Source organism: Rhinoraja longicauda, chromosome 3 (genome assembly GCF_053455715.1).
Source record: "Rhinoraja longicauda isolate Sanriku21f chromosome 3, sRhiLon1.1, whole genome shotgun sequence".
Classification (NCBI taxonomy): domain Eukaryota; kingdom Metazoa; phylum Chordata; class Chondrichthyes; order Rajiformes; family Arhynchobatidae; genus Rhinoraja; species Rhinoraja longicauda.
The window spans coordinates 68,916,916-68,938,696 of NC_135955.1; the positions used below are offsets into that span (position 1 = coordinate 68,916,916).

At 42.4% G+C, this 21,781-nt stretch overlaps 1 protein-coding gene across 3 annotated transcripts in view; it reads left to right on the forward strand.

Annotated features, from left to right (window-relative positions):
* Positions 1-21,781, forward strand: part of trim36 (tripartite motif containing 36) — a 98,284-nt gene that overhangs the window by 46,335 nt on the left and 30,168 nt on the right. For all 3 annotated transcript variants that reach the window (XM_078396327.1, XM_078396328.1, XM_078396329.1), the window contains 2 exons: positions 13,302-13,555; positions 17,236-17,357. In XM_078396327.1, coding sequence (XP_078252453.1) covers positions 13,302-13,555; positions 17,236-17,357 — 376 coding nt within the window. The remainder of the gene's footprint in view (positions 1-13,301; positions 13,556-17,235; positions 17,358-21,781) is intronic.

The following is a 21,781-nucleotide window of genomic DNA, read 5'->3' on the forward strand; positions in this document are numbered from 1 at the left end:
GTTTCGTGTTGGAATCCTTCTTTCAGACTGATGGTTCAACAATAGTTTTCACTTCGTCAAGAGAATAACCAAGACTAGTACAGTCAAAGTAATGTATTTGAAGCTAGTCCTCTGTTTCTTATTTGATGATGAATTTACTCTACAACAGCGTTCTTTAATCTACATACACAAGAGAGTTTTGCAAACCTTAGAACAGCTTAATCAAGTTCAGAAGGAAGAAAATAGATCATTTCTGGACCTTTACCTGCCATCAGAACTCAGTCATCATCTGGATGACTCACTTGCCTGTAAATTCAATTTACACAGCTCTGTTTTTCAGCATTATGCAATTGAGAAAAGTTATTGTCTTCTGAAGCGAAGGACAATAATGATAATTTCCACGTTGTTTAACATCACTGCAAAAATCCATCACAGTGTTTCTGAGTGTGTATCAACTCTGCATCTCGATACAAGATTAGAATTACTGTGGATGGACGAGGTCATTCCCTTTGCAACTTTTCTGCTCATTTCATCCCACTACACAAGTCCTGACCAGGCACACAGCAACTGGCTAATCTAACTCCATCTCCCATGCTCCCCAAACCCTGCCCCAGACCAGACTACTGGACTATACATTTGATACTGAAAATGTGCAACAACAAAAGATAGACACAAAGTGCTGGAGTAACTCAACGGGTCAGGCAGCATCGCTGAAGAAAAAGGATGGGTGACGTTTCGGATCAGGACCCTTCTTCAGACTGAAAGTCACCCATTCCTTTTCTCCAGAGATGCTGCCTAACCCACTGAGTTACTCCAGCACTTTATGTCTATCTTCAGTATGAACCAGTATCTACAGTTCCTTTCTACATATGTGCACCCACAATCCTGGTGCCCCTCTCACAACTGAAGTTTGCATCACAGTTCCCACAAGTGAAAAAGACTTTGGTGTTTCAAGTACGAGTGCACCATGAGTCTCTATCACTTTTCTTAAAATTCCTTGCCCAAAACGAAAAAAAACTGTTCATTAGTTTAATGCATTTGGATCGGTGATGAGTGGGGTAGGTGCCACTCATCGATACCTGCAGTTGGACACTCAGTGAAAGTGGTTGGATCCGGTGATGTTCAATTGCATTCCTTTTCTAACTTAAAATATTGGTACCTTTCAAATGAGATTATTTTAAAGCTTATGTTGAGGTCCAGTATGCCAGAAACTGGATTGTTTGAAATATTTCTGTGAAGTTTCCTATCTCACTGTTCAGAAGTTGCAGCCCTGCCACCAGTACTCAGATAGGCACTGATGGAGAGAGGAATCAGCTCAAGTGGAACAGTGTCTGAATCTGAACCAGGAGGCAAAGGCCATGCCTGGGTGTTCAGGGGGAATGCAAGAGGCAAACTAAATGAGTGACTTCACCACTCCGTGTAATATCTGGCTATATCTGGTTATATCTGGCTAAAAGCACTTTTCTCAAATTTAGTAGAATTGAATTGATTATTTTAATTTGCACAATGAGAGTATTGTGAATTGTAAAAAATTCAGACTCAATGCATGGCCCGAACTAAAACAGAGCAATTTGTGTCTTTGCCTCTGACAGTGATTAGATTCCGTCCTTTGTCACTGAGGGACACGAATGCTTTGTCTTCTCATAAATGGATTTTGTTTCATACTCTAACTTGATATAAATCTACCAGCTGAGTCAGCAACACCTGTCAGTAATGGAATAATGGGACTTGCAACACACTGTGCATATCGATCTGGATATGATCTAGTCCAGGATTGAATGTAAAACAATGTTGCTGAGGGCATCGATGTAAACGTCTAATTGGAATAATGAGCAAGGCTGCATTTTTTTCATTTATCACAATTTTGCTTTTAGACAGCAGCACAGGATAGCTTATCAACCACGTTGGCAGATAAGAAATGATGTTCACAAGGCCTTTACTCTTTATTTCCATTTTACTCATCCGGGGATCAGATGCTGAAGTAAAGGGAACAGGGCATGGAATGATCTAACGTGGAACACTTATTTTTCGATTTTTTGAGAGATGCAGCAGGGAAACAGGTTTTTCGGCCCGCTGCATCCATGCCGACCAACGATCACCTCATAGACTAACACTATGCTACACACTAGGGACAATTTATTTATAATTTTACCAAAGCCAATTCATCTACAAACCTGTACATCTTTGGAATGTGGGAGGAAACCGGAGCACCCAGAGTAAACCCACGAGGTCACAGGGAGAACGTACAAACTCTGCACAGACAGCAGACAGTAGTCAGGTTTGAATACAGGTCTCCAGTGCTGTAAGGCAGCAACTCTACCACTACACCATCCTGTTGAGCAAATAAGTCTCATCTAATGAGCAAATGAGCATTTATTAAAGATAATAATTATCTCTGTGTGTGAATTCAAAGATGGAATTGGGTTTTCAACCAAGCCTGCCATGTTGTATTGGTCTTTTAGCATACCCAGGGTATTTTACAATCCAGTAGAATTTGCCTAAGGTTGTATATTGCTCATATTTATATACCTATGTGAGGGTTTTGGGCACCTTCTTATGATTGAATTATCTCATATATTATAGATGAGGAAGAATATAGCCAAGCATTTGATAGGAAGTTGTGTATGGTACATGGGAGGTTCAAAGTAAGGACTGTACTCAGCCAGAGAGTCCCAGAGTATGGAGATCCTGCCTGACAACTCACTCAGCTGTCACATTTAAATGAAAGTTTCCTGCTTTCACTTGAGTAGATTTACTACTTGTGCAGGAAGGAACTGCAGATGCTGGTTTACACCAAAGATAGACACACAATCCTGGAGGAACTCAGCGGGACAGGCAGCATCTCTGGATAGAATGAATGGGTGACGTCTTGGGTCGAAACCCTTCTTCAGACTGAGAGTCGGGGGAGAGGAAGACACTGAGATAAGGAAGGGTGCGGTGCGAAAATGAGACATCAAAGAGGATGTAGTTCAATCAAAATGTAGAATAGATTATTGTTAGCAAGGAGAAGGTCACATTGGAGCATACAGAGATAAAATTTAATCAGTGGAACAGTCAGATTGGTTGGAGAACTAGGAGGGGGAGGAATAAACAGAGAGGGACAGCAAGGGTTACTTGAAGTTAAAGAAGTCAATATTCATACCGCTGGGGTGTAAGCTGCCCAAGCGAAATATGAGGTGCTGTTCCTCCAATTTGCACTCAGACAGTGGAGGAGGCCCAGGACAGAAAGGTCAATATAGTACTTGCCAGTCAGGTGGGAACAGGAATGGAGCAGCAGGAGTTTGTGGCTGAGCATCCATGGCAGTCGGTAGGAGGCAGACTGGGATCAGGTTGGTCTAGGCCGCACATGACCAGAGGAAAGCCAGAACTTAGGATTCACAGGAATTCTTTGATTACTGATATCAGAGAGCCCAAGGACTTTTTCTGGGCCACGTCTGTTGGTCTACAAGGCTTTTGGACAGACTCTGGATAATTTTTAACTAATCCTAGGTTATTTTAATTGGTGGCCCTTCTTCAATGGGTCTGGTGCCAGGTTGCAGGTAACACAGAACTCTCCCTTTCATGAAGTTAGTGTTAGTTGCAGCATGATAACCTCACTGAAATATTAAGTAGGGTCCATCTTCTTTCAGCGGGAACCTTTGCAATCACCTGATTCAATGCTATAAATACTACGAGGTGTTAGGTTGCAGTTGGTCTGATTGGAAAAGAATGGGTAAATCACTTGTTCCAATTTAACTGCTCCTTCCCCCTCCTGTCAGAAAGGAAGAACAGTAATTTTATCTTCACTCAAAATGCAAATAAAAGCTGTAAATGCTGAATAACCGACTCAAAAATATGAAAACACAACAGGTCAGGCTGTATCCTTGGAAAGGGAATGAAATGGAAGTTTCTAGTTTTAAATGAAAGGTCTTTAAGCATCAAACAGTGCAGGATCACATTTTCTAAAAAAATCTGTTTGAACCTGGTATTTCTCTGAAGTAGTTCTATTGTGTGTTTAGATAAAATGATTTGGTATGAATTCTACTCTCTTGTGCACTTATGGTTAATGTGCCTAACACCTTCTAATTAGTGTAAGTTTTAACTTAACATCAATTAATCACCAAAATATTAATTAACTTGGTAATGCAAAGGTGTCAACGAGGAAAAAATATGCAGATTATTTTCCGTACGTTTCCTTCGTAATTTCGGACGCAGCTTGCAGTCTGCTTCAGTTAAGGACCTTTTTCATTAAAATGTCCTCTGTCATTCTCATTGCGGGGAGCAACCCAGAGAATGTGGTAGCCCTGTAGCATTTGTTTTCCTGTTTTTGGCAAATATAATATTCTTTGAAGCAACAGGAGGAGAAAGCAAATAATCTATTTCAGTCTAAAGCACGGACAGAACATGGGCAGATGTCAGCAGCAGCCAAATATATGCCTGGATACAAGAATGGTAATTTACTGTAACTAGATAGATGCTGATATCCCTTAAAATTCTGATAATAGAAGTATTAACCTATTTATTTTAATGGCTTTACATCCCCCATGTGGTGCCTTAAGACTCCTTCATGGTGCTGGTCACTAGAGCTAATGACAGAGCGACCAACAGAACAACCATTATTGCAGGCAGTGTCTGGTACAATGATGGTGCACTCTGTTCTTAAAGAGACACTAACAAATTATATGATTTCCCTTTTGAAAACTGTAATAAATGGAAAGAGCCTGCAGTATTTCCCATATAAACTCCAGCCTACAAAGACGCAATATTACATCGCAGATTCATAGGTGCTTTCTCATTGGATACAGTGGGCCTTGAATGTACTGTTGTTATGATGCTCCTCACGTGTGCAGTGGATTCCATTCATCACTATTCAGTCGATCCATTCAGTCTATCCCAAACATAGTCACAAAGTGCTGGAGTAACTCAGTGGGTCAGGCAGCATCTGTGGGGAAAAAGGATGAGTGACATTTCGGGTTCCGACCTGAAACGTCACCCATACTTTTTCTCTGGAGATGCTGCCTGACCCGCTGAGTTACTCCAGCACTTTGTGTCCATTCATCTCTTCGGAGTTTGTTCACTGTAGGAATATCACACAAATTTGCTCCCTCTATCTGTGACTAGTGGCTACCATCCTTGGCAGTTATATTCTTCAGGATTCTGCTTCCGTAAGTAATTTGCCCACCTTGTAATATTCGAAGCACTGGCCAAATTAACAGGAAGTTCTGAAGCTGAGTGGATCCCATAACATTCATGCTAAGGCCACTTACATCTCTTACTCACATGACATGCTGCCTTCCAAAGGTACATTTAACCTTATTGCAATGCAGCTTTTAAATAGGCAACTCCCTTAATTATACAATACCTTATAAATGGATAACACCTTTAATAAAATTACCCAGAAGAATTTCAAATGATTAGTTTTAATCGCAACACTGACATCAGCAATTACAAGGCTGCAGCCTATCTATGTTAAGCTGAATCATTAAGTACTCTGTCCTTTATACTAATCTTAATTTTGAGTTGGGAGCCCCAACTCTATTTTGCTTTGGAACTATGTCAATGTTGACCTCCACATGAAACCTTTAATGTAGTGAGGAATCTTATTTCCCCAGGCATTATTCTTCTGATCACAGACCTATGAAAACAGAATGTGTTGGAAATGAACGGATTAAGCCTGCTCTGCTTATTTCAGGTTTTAAGCACCTGCAGTTTTCATCAACTGATGAAAGGTCATTAACTTAAAATTTGAAGGGTTTCTGACTTCACCTAAAAGAAAAACTTTGAGTCGTTGTTTTTTTTACTAAAGCAGTTAACACAAATTAACTGCAGTTACTGTTGTAATGAATTGCAATGGCCAATATAAATTTCAATGATGTAAATGACTAGATTATGGGTCGGATCTTGCAGGAAATTGTTGGAATTTACCAACATGTGTGCCACCAAGTTTGCAATTCTCAAGGAAGAGTAAAAGTGCCAAACTTGTTGGACTGTTCTATGATGATGACTCCTTTAGTGGAGCCCAGTAGTGGAACGTAAACTTGGTCAAGGCACACAAGACTGCAGATGCTGGAATCTGGAACCAAAAAAGGAGAGCTGCTTGACGATGTCAGTGGGTCAGGCAGCATCCATGGAGGGCCAATGTTTTTGGTTGACACCCTCGAGAGAGAGAGAGAGAGAGACCGGAGGGGAAGTAGCCAGTTTAAAGAGGAGGAGAAGGAATGGGTTGTGATGGGAGACAGCATGTGGTAGGTGGAAGGTAGACACAAAATGCTGGAGTAACTCAGCGGGACAGGCAGCATCTCTGGAGAGAAGGAATGGGTGACGATTTGGGTCGAGACCCTTCTTCAGACCCGACCCGAAAAGTCACCCATTCCTTCTCTCTAGGGATGCTGCCTGTCCCGCTGAGTTACTCCAGGGGAAATGCCTGGGGAAATGGGTCCCTTTCGGAATGGCAGGCAGTGACCAGTGGGGTACCGCAAGGTTCGGTGCTGGGACCCCAGCTATTTACGATATACATTAATGACTTAGACGAAGGGATTAAAAGTACCATTAGCAAATTTGCAGATGATACTAAGTTGGGGGGTAGTGTGAATTGTGAGGAAGATGCAATAAGGCTGCAGGGTGACTTGGACAGGTTGTGTGAGTGGGCGGATACATGGCAGATGCAGTTTAATGTAGATAAGTGTGAGGTTATTCACTTTGGAAGTAAGAATAGAAAGGCAGATTATTATCTGAATGGTGTCAAGTTAGGAGGAGGGGGAGTTCAACGAGATCTGGGTGTCCTAGTGCATCAGTCAATGAAAGGAAGCATGCAGGTACAGCAGGCAGTGAAGAAAGCCAATGGAATGTTGGCCTTTGTAACAAGAGGAGTTGAGTATAGGAGCAAAGAGGTCCTTCTACAGTTGTACCGGGCCCTGGTGAGACCGCACCTGGAGTACTGTGTGCAGTTTTGGTCTCCAAATTTGAGGAAGGATATTCTTGCTATGGAGGGCGTGCAGCGTAGGTTCACTAGGTTAATTCCCGGAATGGCGGGACTGTCGTATGTTGAAAGGCTGGAGCGATTGGGCTTGTATACACTGGAATTTAGAAGGATGAGGGGGGATCTTATTGAAACATATAAGATAATTAGGGGATTGGACACATTAGAGGCAGATAACATGTTCCCAATGTTGGGGGAGTCCAGAACAAGGGGCCACAGTTTAAGAATAAGGGGTAGGCCATTTAGAACGGAGATGAGGAAGAACTTTTTCAGTCAGAGGGTGGTGAAGGTGTGGAATTCTCTGCCTCAGAAGGCAGTGGAGGCCAGTTCGTTGGATGCTTTCAAGAGAGAGCTGGATAGAGCTCTTAAGGATAGAGGAGTGAGGGGGTATGGGGAGAAGGCAGGAACGGGGTACTGATTGAGAGTGATCAGCCATGATCGCATTGAATGGCGGTGCTGGCTTGAAGGGCTGAATGGCCTACTCCTGCACCTATTGTCTATTGTCTATTGTCTATTGTCCAGCATTTTGTTGTCTACCTTCGATTTAAACCAGCATCTGCAGTTCTTTCCTACACAAGGGGTAGGTGGATGCAGGTGAGGAAGGGTTGATTGGAAAATAACAGTCAGGTAGGGGAGGGAAGAGTAGAGATAGCGACAGGGGCTGGAAGGTTATAGGCGGGGAGCCAGAAGCTGCAGATTCCGGAATCTGATAGCAAAGGAATGTAAAGAGTGGAACTATATTCGAAGGGATAGTGGCAGATGGAAACAACGGAGGAGAAGTGAGCAGTTGCCATGGGGAGGGGGGGAGGAGGGTGTAATTTTCAGATGGAGTAGATAAGAGAAATAAACTAGGCGATAGGGGGTATTCTGGAAAAAAGGGTGTGAGTAACAGGTCCCAGTTGGATACGAGGAGCGAAAAAGAGAAAGATGGACTGTGGGTTACGTGTAAATTGGAGAATTCAATGTTCGTGCCATTGGGTTGTAAACAAATCAGGCAGATAAAGCCTTTGATAAGGTGTTGCACGCGAGGCTGTCAAACAAGATAAGAGGCCACATTTGGATATTGTGTTCAGTATGGGCATCATGTTAAAGGAAAAATGATGTCAAGCTGGAAAGGTTGCGGAGAAGGTTTGCAAAGATGTTGCCAGGATTCGAGAGCCTGAGCTGTAGGGAAAGGTTGAGTAGGCTGGGTCTCTATTCCTTGGAGCGAAGGAGGATGAGGGGGTGATCTTTTTGAGGTGTACAAAATCATGAGAGGAATAGATCAGGTAAAGGCAAAGAGTTTCTTGCTCAGAGTAGGGGAATCGAGAACCAGAGGACATAGGATTAAGGTGAGTAGGGGAAAGATTTAATAGGAACCTGAACAGTAACTTTTTTACACAAAGGGTAGTGGGTGTATGGAATGACGTAGACGAGGCAGATACTATCGCAACATTTAAGAAACATTTAGACATGTACATGGATAGGATAGGTTTAGAGGGATATGGGCCAAATGCAGGCAGGTGGGAATAGTGTCGATAGGACATGTTGGTCGATGTGGGTAAATTGTGTCGAAGGGCCTGTTTTCATGCTGTATGACTCTGTTACTGATCTGGATGATGGAATTGATGGCTTCGTGGAGATGATATGAGGTTTGGTGGAGGGGCAGGTAATGTTGAGGAAGCAGGAAGTCTGCCAAGGATTTGGACAGGTTAGGAGAGTGGGCAAAAAAATGGCAAAGGGAATACAGCGTAGCAAAGTGTATGGTCATGTATTTTAGTAGAAGGAATAAAGGTGTAGGCAAATGGAATGTTAGTGTTCATTTTGAGAGGGCCAAAGTATAAAAGTAAGGTTTATGAGAATGATCCTAGAGATGATTGGTCTAATGTATGAAGGGCATTTGATAACTCTGGGCCTATTCTCGCTGGAGTTTACAATACAATACAATACAATACAATACAATATATCTTTATTGTCATTGTACATGGGTACAACGAGATTGGGAATGCGCCTTCCATACAATGCAATAAATTAACTAGCTAATCAGTATAAATTTATACAACCCAGTGAAACAAAATTAGAAACAGTTTTAAAACAGAATAAAGTTCAAGTAGGTCTGTGCCGGTTCACTGTGTGATGTGACCGGTTCATAGCAGCTATGGCCCTGGGGATGAAGCTGTTCCTGAGTCTGGAGGTGCAGGCGTAGAAGGCCTTGTAGTGTCTGCCCGATGGTAGAATTTCGAACAGACTATTGCAGGGGTGTGGGGAGTCTTTGTGAATGCTGGTGGCTTTTCTGAGGCATCGTGTGGTGTAGATGCCCTCCAAGGCTGGTAGCTGTGTTCCGATAGTCTTCTGAGCTCTATGGACTACCCGCTGAAGAGCTCTCCTCTCTGCCTCCTCTCTGCCTCCGTGCAGCTGAGATAAGGGGGGATCTCATTGAAACTTATCGAATACTGAGAGGCCTATATAGAGTGGATGTGGAGAGGATGTTTCCCATAGTGGGGGAATCCAGGACCAGAGGGCTAAGCCTGAGAATAGAAGGATAGGAATAGAAAAACGTTATTGTCACATGTGACTTGGCACAATGAGATTCTTTGCTTGCATACACAATATGTACAAATAGCAGCCACCTATGGCGCTGACAAAGTTACAAAGCACGCCGGCTCCTCCTTTTGCCCCCCCCCTCCCCCACAGCGGTTCCCCCATGCCGGGTCCCCATTGTCCTTTGCACCCCCCCTTATTGTCCATTGTTCTACCCCCACCTCCCTCACAGCGGTCCCTCAGTTTGAAGAAGGGTCTCGACCCGAAATGTCACCCATTCCTTCTCTCCTGAGATGCTGCCTGACCCGCTGAGTTACTCCAGCATTTTGTGATACCCCCCAAAGGATGTACCTTTAGAAAGGAGAAGAGGAGGAATTTCTTTAGCCTGAGGCTGGAACTCAATCTTAACCCTGAGCAACTGGCTTAAGAGGAATCCTGTAGGGCCTCACCATTGAGGACCAAGCTACTTTGAGTGCACAATGTCATAACTGTGCATTTATAAAGATTAAGCTTGTTCTTTCATTTTAGGCTAGTGGCAAATGTGGGCAGTTTGCCATTAGCAGCAAGCTCTGGTCTGATTTTGGACTGGAGTCTTATAGGCTTAAACACATGGCTCTTTGATTCAGAACTGGTAGACACAGTGAGTTCCTCCTTTGATTGCCACAAGGTGCATCATTCATCTACAGTAAAAATCCAGCACTCTCAGGACTTTGGTGCTCAGTAGATTTTCTGGATTATTGTATGTTATTCCTATTAATATCATAATACACTGCTAATTCACTTTTGTTTTGAGATTACACAGTGGTGTAAAACATTTTCCACTGACCCATTTGTGTAAATTTAAAGGGAATGCTAAAACTGAATTTCATAGGAATGCAGGAAGTAGATCCTGGTGAGTTTAACAGGAAACACCAGCTGGTAAAGACTGGGGATTTCCCCAAATTGGCACAGAAAATTATTAGTTTTCCATTACTTTGTCAAGTTCTTCAGAGATTCAGTGGAAATTGAACAGTGAAAATCCAATTATTGCATTTTGTGTTTTGCTCTGATTGGAGACCAATCAGTCATTTAATTTATTTTTCTCTGGTTTCTGCACTCTTATTAAATTTGACTTAGAACGGGTACCACGAGGGTTGATAATTCTTAAGGGTCTTTCATAGAGCTCTGTCCTCTGATCTGGCAACAGCAGCTGCCTTGCATTTAACCCGTTTCTCACTCACCTCGTCCCTGTTGCCCTGGCCAATATTTATCCTTCACACAACTTCACTGAAAGACTCTACTCTCATCGCACAGCAGTTGGTGAAACCTTGCTGTGTGCATATTAGCACCTCACCGCTTGACATTATGGGTAGATAAAATTGACCATTTGAAGTCCTACAAAAGCAGCCTTGGCTGTATCCGTAGTATTTATGTTTCAATGTCACTCTCAATAAAACACGTGGTTGATTTGTCATTTAACAAAGACGTGTGAGCATCACAAGCCACTCGCCTCCTCCAATCCCACTCATAGCTCAACAATGTCAACACCATCCATCACTACCAGGCTTGAAGGAGACTCGGGTATATCTACCAATTTTTAATGATGCTATCATTAGGGTGGCACTGTGGCGCGGAGGTAGAGTTGCTGCCTTACAGCACCAGAGACCCGGGTCGACCCTAACTACGGGGACTTGTCTGTATGGAGTTTGCACGATCTCCCCGTGACCTGTGTGGGTTTTCTCCGGGATCTCCGGTTTCCTCCCACACTCCAAAGACGTACAGATTTGTAGGCTAATTGGCTTGGTATAACTAAATTATCCCTAGTGTGTGTAAGATAGTGTTAGTGTGCAAGGGGTTGCTGATCAGCATGGACACGGTGGGCTGAAGAGCATGTTTTTGCTCTGATTGTATCACTAAACTAAAGTAAACTAAACAAAACTACCATAAAATAAGAATGATCGGGTTGATTCGAAAGTGCTGGCTACCCACTTCTCACTTGAAAAACCCTAAGGCCTGGGGTTACATTTCAGCTGGGGAGTGAGGAGGAGGAATAGACCCTTGACTATTGATTTCCAAGGTCTACCCAGGTGCAATATTTAGGAGGGCCTTTCAATGGGTGGCTGAGTATTAAACATATTGCTGGAGGAACTCAAAAGGTCAAGCAGTATCTGTGGAGGTAAATGGTCAGATGACATTTTATGTTGAGACACGTCTTCAGACTGGATGCCTATCTGTTTGAATTTAAAGTGTGTGTGCCACGTCTCCATAGGTAGATGTATGTTTCTGACAGAAACCTCCTGGTTTAAATCCAACTTCAGAGACTAGAGCACGGAAATCTAGTCTGGTGGACAGTCTAGTAGTGAGCTGCTGAAGATGCAGTCTTTTGGAAAGGGGTAGAGTGTCTGCTCTCTCAGGCGGAACTAAAAATTCTAATGGCACTATTTCACAAAGGTGCAGGGCATCTTTCCCTGTTGCCTTGGCCAATATTTATCCTTCACACAACTTCGCTGAAATAACTCTACTCTCATCGCACAGCAGTTGGTGGAACCTTGCTGTGTGCATATTGGCTGCTATAATTGTAATCTGCCAAAGTGGCTATATTTCACAGCGACTTCACTGTCTACAGACTGAAAGGTGTGAAATAAAGAAAGAACCATTTTTCATGGTGCAGCACTTCGTCGGTTGCAGCTTTCTAGTTGCATTTTTTAAGCACAAGCATGCATGTTCTATCCATTTGCTGCAATGGTTGGCCAGAGATCCCTAAGGGGATGGGTAGACATAATTCAAAACAGGGCTAAGGAGATCTGTGGTTCAATGATATAAAGCAGAGAATGCAAGCGTTACTCAGCAAACTGGGCCACATATGTGGAGAGAGAGACAGTTAACATTGCAGCTCAGTGTTCTTTCATCAGAATTAAAATGTCCTCTGTTTCTCTAGCCACAAAATGATCCTAGACTCTGTTGAGTTATTTTAGGACTTTGTGTCTGATTACAGGCTTCCTGCATCATCGGTAATTTTCCTTCTGGAGAAATATTGGTGTTATGATGGTTAACTACTGCAGCAAGGCCTGTCATAGAGCACCAGCAAAAAATTGACAGTTATCCCCATTCAGTATTAACATACTAACAGTATAGAAATCTTTCTCTGGAAATGTTTAGATAAAGCAATCAATATGCTGATGAGCATGATAGCCTAGTCTGATTGATTTTAAAGTGCGGGCGGAATGCAGTTTTGAAATAATAGGTTTACCTGTGGAGGAAGAGGGCAGTGTTAATAAATCCCTCACTAATAAGATCCACTAAATAATTCAGTTAATTACTCTGTGAAGTATGCAGCGAGTGCTGTCTCAGACCTGCCAAGCAGTGACATTCCAGGTTCTCAGATTTAACAAAAGCCCTCCGCTAACTGAATCTTCTTGGAGCGTAAAGGATGCTTTGTCAAGATTGATAGGCCAGAGGCATAATATTTCCAGCACTAAACCAGCGCTATCATGGGTCTTAAAGCTAAATTCAGATGGAAGAAGGTTTTAGTTTGCACTAAAGTCAACCAATGTAACAGTCTATCAGGTATAGAATGCAACAATGTAATATCAACAAACTGCAGATGCTAGAATACCAAAGAAAGACACTAAATATTGGAGTAACTCAGAAGGTCAGGCAGCAATTCTGGAGAACAGAGAAAGGGGATGATTCGAGTTGGGACCCTTCTTCAGACTTCAGAAGCTTCACCTATTCATGTTCTCCAGAGATGCTGCCTGCCCACTGAGTTACTCCAGCCATTTTGTGCCTTTCATGGGATGGAACAAATTAGGTGAAACATTACATGAATACACAACCCTTTCACATTTAACTTTCTTTCTTGTAGAACAATGGAGAGAAGTCAAGAATGGACGCTACTAATTTAATTGACAAGCTGTGCAGCATCTTGGAACAGCGCAAATTGAAGCTTATCAAGTCGATTGAGGACAGCCGTACATCAAAGCTGGAGAGATTGCAATGCCAAATGGATGAATATCAGGGAATGTTGGAAAATAGTGGATTGGTGGGTTATGCACAAGAGGTTCTGAAGGAGACAGACCAATCTTGCTTTGTTCAGACAGCAAAGCAACTGCACACCAGGTGGGTTGACAAATCTTATTCTCCATAGTTCACTGAATGTGGCACTGCCAGGATGTGCCTCTGATATTTCATGTTGAGTATAAATTGAACTGTACTTTTAAGGAAACCACCATACCTCGACAGAGGGTGGCACTGGCTCACCGCGGAGTATCCTTTTCATTGTGTGAAGATAGACACAAAAAGCTGGAGCAACTCAGCGGGACAGGCAGCATCTCTGGAGAGATGGAATGGGTGACGTTTCGGGTCGAGCCCCTTCTTCATTGTGTGATGTTCCTGGGTGTGGAGATGGGCGATTGATGAGCTGCACCTACATTTATCGCACCAATTTCAAACCTAACTTTCCTTCAAAATTTTAAGGGAAAGCTAAGTAAATACTAAATGACTCTCACAATAAGTTAAATCTCTCCATTTCCATAAATAGTGCATCCATAAGTTGGAAGAGAGAGTTGTGCATATAGCTGGATTTATGGAAATGGAGGAGTAATTTCTGTGAATAGGCCTATGAGGAAACATTAATTGTAGAAAAGTTGATGCATTTAGTCCTACCCCAAAAAGGATTGCGCTTGACTTCCAACCACTACTTAACAGAGCCAAAATTTGGAGCACAATAGTTCTTAATGGCCAAATATGAATCAAGATTGTGGGAGATTGTCAGATGCTCCATCACCTCCCCTCCCCTTGAATTCTGAAGAGTAGGGGGTTGTGGTGAGTACAACACAACCAACATCAGCTATACAGTGATCACTGAGCCACAGCTCTGAACAACTTGCTTGATTAGATCACGGTTGACTGTAAAATTTGCTGTAAAATTTTCAAATAACCTAGAGCAGGAAAAGTCATATTTGATTGCACATGTACTCAGTAAAACTGAAATTCAATTTATGGTTGGTTTCCTGCCAACTGAGTCCACCCCATCAGCAGAATTATTTTAGAACACACAGTGTGGCGTAGAGCACAATCATGGGTAGGAATAGTTGTATTCTATATTAGGAATGAAAATTACCAAGCTTTTAGCGTTCAGGGCCAACAGTAGCTCATGAAAGCCTTAGCTTTCATCCAACACCTCCACACCCCTTTCTATCCCTGGACTCCTGTCTCATCGTTCCCATCCCACACAAGCAGACACAGGTGACAATAAACAAACCTTGAACCTTGAAACAAACAAAAACACACAAATGGAATGATTGCGTTAATGCTACTGTTGAAGTTAAACTGCAATGAAGCTGTGGTGGAAAACTTTGCAAACTATACACAGCCACCTGGTTTAATCAATATGGTGATGGTAACTTGTTAATGGCTTTAATAATAATTTTTTCAGTTAGGGCGGATGTTACAATCATGTTCAGCAGTCCATTCAATCCCTGAAGCTTGTTCCACCATTTACTGGCAAGGTCGCTGAGTCTATTTGCCTCCATAGGATTTTATTCTCTGATTATAGCAAAAACGAGTAACTGGGAAGCATGCAAACAATTTATTTTTCTTTACAAAGTGTGAATATTTTCTAAACTTTCAAAAAGTTGAAGCGTTTTCTTGTTTTTTTATCTTAAATGTCTAACGTCAAGTCAGGTCATGTTTATTGTCGCATGTTTAGTGAGGTACAGGATACAATGAAAATCATACTTGCAGCAGCATCACAGGCACATCCACTTGGGCAACATGCAAAACATGAATCATATGTACATTGCACAAGACAGTGAAAAGAAAAATGACTGTGCAAAAACAAGAACAAGTGGTGCAAAACACAATTAGAAAATAAGTCCACAATAGTGCAAGAGGTGATCTACAATGTTTTGTTACTGAGGTAGGATTAGGGCTGTGCAACTCAGTTCAAGAACCTGATGTTTGTAGGCAAGGTTTTCCTGAACCTGGTGGCATGGGACTTTAGGTTTCTGTAAATCCTGCCCGATGGTAGCAGCAAAAAGAAGCCATGGCTCGGAAGGTGGGGATCCTTGATGATAAATGCCACATTTAGAGGCAGCACTTGATCATGTGATGGGAGCAGAATCAGGCCATTCAAGGCCATCAAGTCTACTCGCCATTCAATCATGGCTGATTTATCTCTCCCTCCTAACCCCATCCTCCTGCCTTCTCCCCATAACCTTTGACACCTGTAAATCTCTGAAATCAATTCATTGCCTGAGAGGTATAGGTTACATCTGTGGGCTAGAAACTGCTTTCACACCTCTCCATAATGTGGAAACAGAATTTGGGTCAGTCCATGGCTATTCTGTTGAGAACAAGATCTTCCCAAGTTCACAGAGCATTTAGTTTAGGACTTCAAGGAATATTCATAGAATCAGAAACATAGAAAATAGGTGCAGGAGGAGGCCATTCCATAAAAACAAGAGGTTTGAGCAGGAGAAGGCTGAATGGTCATTTTATAGACATTCTGGCTGAACTTCCACTTCAATGCTAATTTTCCTATACTATCTTCAGACCCCATGATTCAATTAATATCCAGAAATATCTGTTTTGTAGGAACCCAACAACTGAGCCTCATGGAAGGAGAATTCCAAAGATTTATCACCCTTTGAGTAAAGAAATTGCTCCCCACTCCAGTCCAAACAACCCAACTATTATCCAACATTGTGACCTTGGTTCTAAACTCCTTTTGTTTAGTTTAGTTTAGAGATACAGCGAGGAAACTGGCCCTTCGGCCCACCGAGTGCGCACTGACCAGCAATGCCCGCACATTATCCTACCCACACTAGGGACAATTTACATATGCACCAAGCCAATTTACATATACTACCAACCTGTACATCTTTGGAGTGTAGGAGGAAACCGAAGATCTTGGAGAAAACCCACGCAGTCACGGGGAGAACGTACAAACTCCGTACAGACAGCACCCGTAGTCGGGATTGAACCCGGGTCTCCGGCGCTGCAAGCGTTGTAAGGCAGCAACTCTACTGCTGCACCACCGTGCCCGTTCTTTGCACTGTTCCTCCTTAAACAGGGGAGGCAAAGTCCTTGCATTCAGTCTGACAATGGGATCCTTCTGCTGCTGGACATTGTCGGGCAGGGTCTGGTGGAGACGTCCCTCAAACAACGGAAGGGATATCACCCTAGGGGGCCACATAAGTGGCAATGGTGCCTGGTATGATGATAGTTTTGTGAACACGACCAAATAATACCTTAGTGTATATGTATATAGCCGCCAAGGTTGGAAGAGTCTTTGCACTGCTCTTGTTTTGTATATATTTGTATTATTCTGAATAAAGTTTACTTTGGGGACAAAAAGCCCTTTACCAATTTTGTAAATTCCAATTAGATCTCCAAGTTTTCTAAACTCTCGAGAGTGCAGTTCCAGTCTCCCCCTTATTTCTGAAATCAGTCTAAAGGATCTCACTTTATGCCATGTACATCGTTTCTGTGGGAAGGAAACCAAATCTGTATACAATACCCCAGGCGTAGTCACATTAAGGTCCTGCACAATTGCAGTAAGACTTAATTACTCCAGTATTCAAATCGATGACACAGAAGAAAAATACATTGTATGATTTACAATCCTGAGCCTTCTTACCTTTTCAACAGAAGGAAAAGCTCTTTCTTTTTTTTCTTTGACATTGTGTTCATGGTACTACACATCTCTGGCAAAGGCATTCTTTTCCATTTGTCTTTTGTCCTCTTTATCTGCATGAAGAAAAGACTCGATGACTGATACAATATTTGTGTTTCAGGATCCGAATGGCCACTGAATCTTTGAAAACCTTCCAGCCGGCTGCAGAGCCTTCCTTCACAGAGTTCACTCTGGATGCTTCCAGAGAGGAGGAACTGCTAAAAGAATTGTCTTTCACAAATGGTGAGTGCCTCCGCAAACAACAAACTGTTTCTCCTTCTACCTTAAGTAGTCAGGATGTGCTCACTTGCTTATCAGAACTGATGGTTTAGCCATGACTGCTTTGCTGGTGGTGAGACTCTAATACATTTTGTTGCACATAGGAAGTTATGAGAAAGCCAGAAAGTGCTGGTGTAACTCAGCAGGTCAGGCAGCATCTCCGGACAACATGGATAAGCGACGTTTCGGATTGGGACCCTTCTTCAAACTCGGTCTGATGAATGGTTCCCAACCCAAAATGTCACTTATTTATGTTCTTTAGGGATGATGCCTGATCCACTGAGTTACTCCCGCACATTCTGTCTTTTCTTGTAAGTCAGCATCTGCAGTTCAGTGTCTATAAGGTATGAGAAACATTGTCTTTCAGTGCAATCTTTGGTCAATGTTCATCCATGAACTGGAACTGTGGCTTAATCAACCTCAGCACTGCATCAGTCAATGACAAAGATAAGGAAGAAAATATGTTTTTGTTAATTAAAAAAGTGCATCTATTTTTGTGCCAAATAAGAGGAATGAAAGCTTTCACTTTTGCCATCCATGGTCTGTTATCTAATTATAATCCGAAGGTAGACACAAAAAGCTGAAGTAACTCAGCGGGACAGGCATCAACTCTGGAGAGAAGGAATGAGCGACGTTTCGGGTCGAGACCCTTCTTCAGTAAAGATCCTTTTTTCTTACTCTACTGCAGCAATGTATTTCAGCCAGAAATGCAGAGGAACAAGTCTACTTCATGAGTATGGCTTGTTCCATTTCCCACTTTATTATCCTTAAGGCCAATGAGTTAGATCAACTATTTATTTTAAATAATAAATGGATGAAGGGCCTTGATCAGAAATGCAAGTGTTCATAAATAATAAATAGTTCAGAACTTTGGTATTCAGCCGGTAAAAAAAGGACTGCAACAACCATCAAGCATAGGTGGAGGCAATGACACAAAGAAGGAGGGGAAAAGCATTCAGGCTTTGGAGTGGGTAGAGACGTGATCTTTGCTTAGGAAATATGGCATGATCCATAAAGGTAGCAACAACGGAACTAATTTTAAGCTGACCTAGGTTTAACGTCAGATGTTAATAAAATGGGATGTGCCGGCTAATGCACCATATTATAATCCTTGGAAACTTTATCATAAACCATATCATAAATCTGGATTAGTTATGAATTAGTCTGCACTTTGTTACATGATTTCAGGCTAGTCCATAATTTCAGTTTAAAATAAATGGATGAAGGGCCTTGATCAGAAATGCAAGTGTTCATTTCCGACCTGTTGAGTTCCTCCAGCAGTTTATTTTTTGCTCTAGATTCCAGTGTCTGCATGTCACCATTAAAATAAATGGTAATGGAACGAAAACTGTGTATTGAGAGAGGTATTCCAGATGGAGTATCACACTTCCAATGTTTTAAAGTTTATTTTTATGCTGTAGAAACTGAGCCTTGCTATCGTACACAGTTAGAAGTACTAGACTATTTACATAAGCTCACAGTTTCCATTGGCCTGTGCCTCATGCTTCATGAAAATAAAAACTTCAGGACAGAATTATGACTCACAACGAATATGTGAAAGCATCTGACAACAAGCTAACTGCCTGAAGCAGCATTTTAGCCACACGCATTCTTACAGGGTAGTGTGTTTGGCTTCATGTTTCTCGTGGTCTGTGCATAATATATACACAAATTCTGAGCAAAATAATAGGATTTAAAAACTATTTGCAAAGAACTTCTAAGTCATTCAAATGGTGGCTTATATTTTCCCCTTTTCTCACATTGGACCAAGATGAAGCAAAGACTGCTGTTTCCGTCACTGTACTGACTGCTGAAGATCAGGACGGAAGTAAAAGGTTTAAAAATTGCAAATGCTGAAAGTGTGAAATAAAAATAAAAAGTGCTGGAAATACTGCACGGGATCAGGCAGCAAAGAAAGGGAGAGAATGAGAATTAACATTTCAGGTTTGATAACTTTTCATTAGATCTGCTCCAAAGATTAAAGCTGCCAGGGATTGAACATGGAGACTCTCTGACCCCTCAGAGTCAATAAGGAAAGCCATAGACAGCCCCAGGTCTATTGAGTTACCCAGGAATAATTGACCCTGTTTCAATATTGTGATTTGTGACTGTGAGGACACTAGATCCAGTTATATTACAATAAGACTCATACTGGCCAAACAAGCATCAGCCTTGTGCAGCCACCTTCAGTCCGAATTGAATTGAATTGTGTAAATTTTATTAGCTAAGTATGTATACATACAAGGAATTTGCCTTGGTGCTTTGCTCACAAGTAACAACACGATATACAGTAGACAATTAAAAATAAAACATTATAATTTAAACATGTGAAGAATTAAATAAAATACCAGAGCACAAGGAGGCTACGGATTTTTGGCTGTTGAGTAGAGCTACTGCTCATGGAAAAAAATTTGTTTTTATGTCTGGCTGTGGCGGCTTTGACAGTCCGAAGTTGCCTTCCAGAGGGAAGTGCTTCAAAGAGATTGTGGCCAGGGTGAGAGGTCAGAGATGATCTTCCCCACTTTCTTCCTGGCCCTTGCAGTGTACAGTTCATCGATGGGGGGAGGTTGCATCCAACAACCTTCTCAGCTGATCAAACGATGCGTTGCAGCCTCCGCATGTCATGCTTGGTGGCTGAGCCAAACCAGACCATGATGGAGAAGGTGAGGACGGACTCTATGATGGCAATATAAAACTGCACCATCATTGCCTGTGGCGGATTGTGTTTTCTCAACTGGCGAAGGAAGTACATCCTCTGTTGGGCCTTTTTGACTGTGAAGTCAATGGTGGCCTCCCATTTAAGATCCCTGGAGATAATGGTTCCAATGAACTTATATGACTCCACAGGTGTGACTGTGGTGTTGTTGATGGTGAGTGGGGGAAGGGGAGGGGAAGCTCTCCTAAAGTCTACAATCAAATCCACTGTCTTAAGAGCATTGAGCTCCAGGTTGTTGCGATGGCACCAGGATGCCAGCTGTGTCACTTCCTGTCTGTAGGCAGATTCCTCCTGGATCAGTCCAATCAGGGTAGTGTCATCCGCAAACTTGCGGAGCTTGACAGAGGAGTCTGTGGAGGTGCAATTGTTGGTGTAGAGAGAGAGTAAAGGAGAGGGGAGGGTACGCAGCCTTGCGGTGCTCTTATGCTGAGGGTCAGCGGGTCCGAGAAGTGCTTTAGCAGCCTCAGGACTTCCTGTCTGTCAGGAAGTTGATGATCCACTGACAGAGGGGTTCAGGCACAATCAACTGGGAGAGTTTGGAGTGTAGTAGCTCTGGCACAATGGTGTTGAATGCAGAGCTAAAATTCACAAACAAAATCCTTGCATAGGTCCCCTGGCGGTCTAGGTGCTGGAGGATGAAGTGCAGGCCTAGGTTGACTGCATCATCCACTGATCTATTGGCCCGGTATGCAAACTGCAGGGGGTCCAGCAGGGGGTTTATGATATTTTTCAGCTGGGCCAGCACGTCTTTCAACGGTCTTCATGATCACAGAGGTCAGAGCGACAGGCCTGTAGTCATTAAAACCAGTAATCCTTGGCTTTTTGGTTACAGGAACAATAGTGGAGACTTTGAAGCAGGCAGGGACAGTGCAGATTTGCAGGGACTCGTTGAAAATATTTGTGTAGACTGGTGCCAGTTGTTCAGCACAGAGCTTGAGGGTAGAGAGGGAAACATTGTCCGGTCCTGGAGATTTCTGACTTTTCTGTCTCCTGAATAGTTTCTCCACCTCCTCAACTAAACTCTAAATATCAATTGTTTGATTTACAAAGGCCTGGAATAACCTGCGCTGAATGTATCAGCCTGGTTGTCAGCCTTGGTGAATCCTGGATTTTTTTAATGGAGCTGGCTAATAGTGGGCATCAGTAAAATTAGTTTAGGACTTGCTGGTACTTAGTAGTTCTCTTTTAGAAAATTGGATTGTGAAATGGAATTTGTCTTCTTCTGCCTGTCTTCTGCCTGAGATCTTAGTCAGTCTTCTGCCTGAGGTCTTAGTCTTCAGTGTACATAGGAGGCTCCAGCCATAATATAATATACAAATAATGTGGGGTTTATGACTTTGATCGCATAATCAATAAGGCTGTTCATAAGTTATAGGAGCAGAATTAGTCATTCGGCCAATCAAGTCTATACCACCATTCAATCATGGCTGATCTATCATTCCCTCTGAACCCCATTCTCCTGCCTTCGCCCCATAAGCCCTGACACCTGTACTAATCAAGAATCTACCAGGCAGGTAGTTAATTTAGAAGAACAAAATGACTATCTCTTTTATTCCACTAGTTCCAATAGAATATAAATTAGATAAATTCTACAGTGAATAGGTGATGAAATCTATCAGATTAATATCTGCATGGTAAATTTAGGCACAATGCAATTAGTTCTCTGAAATAA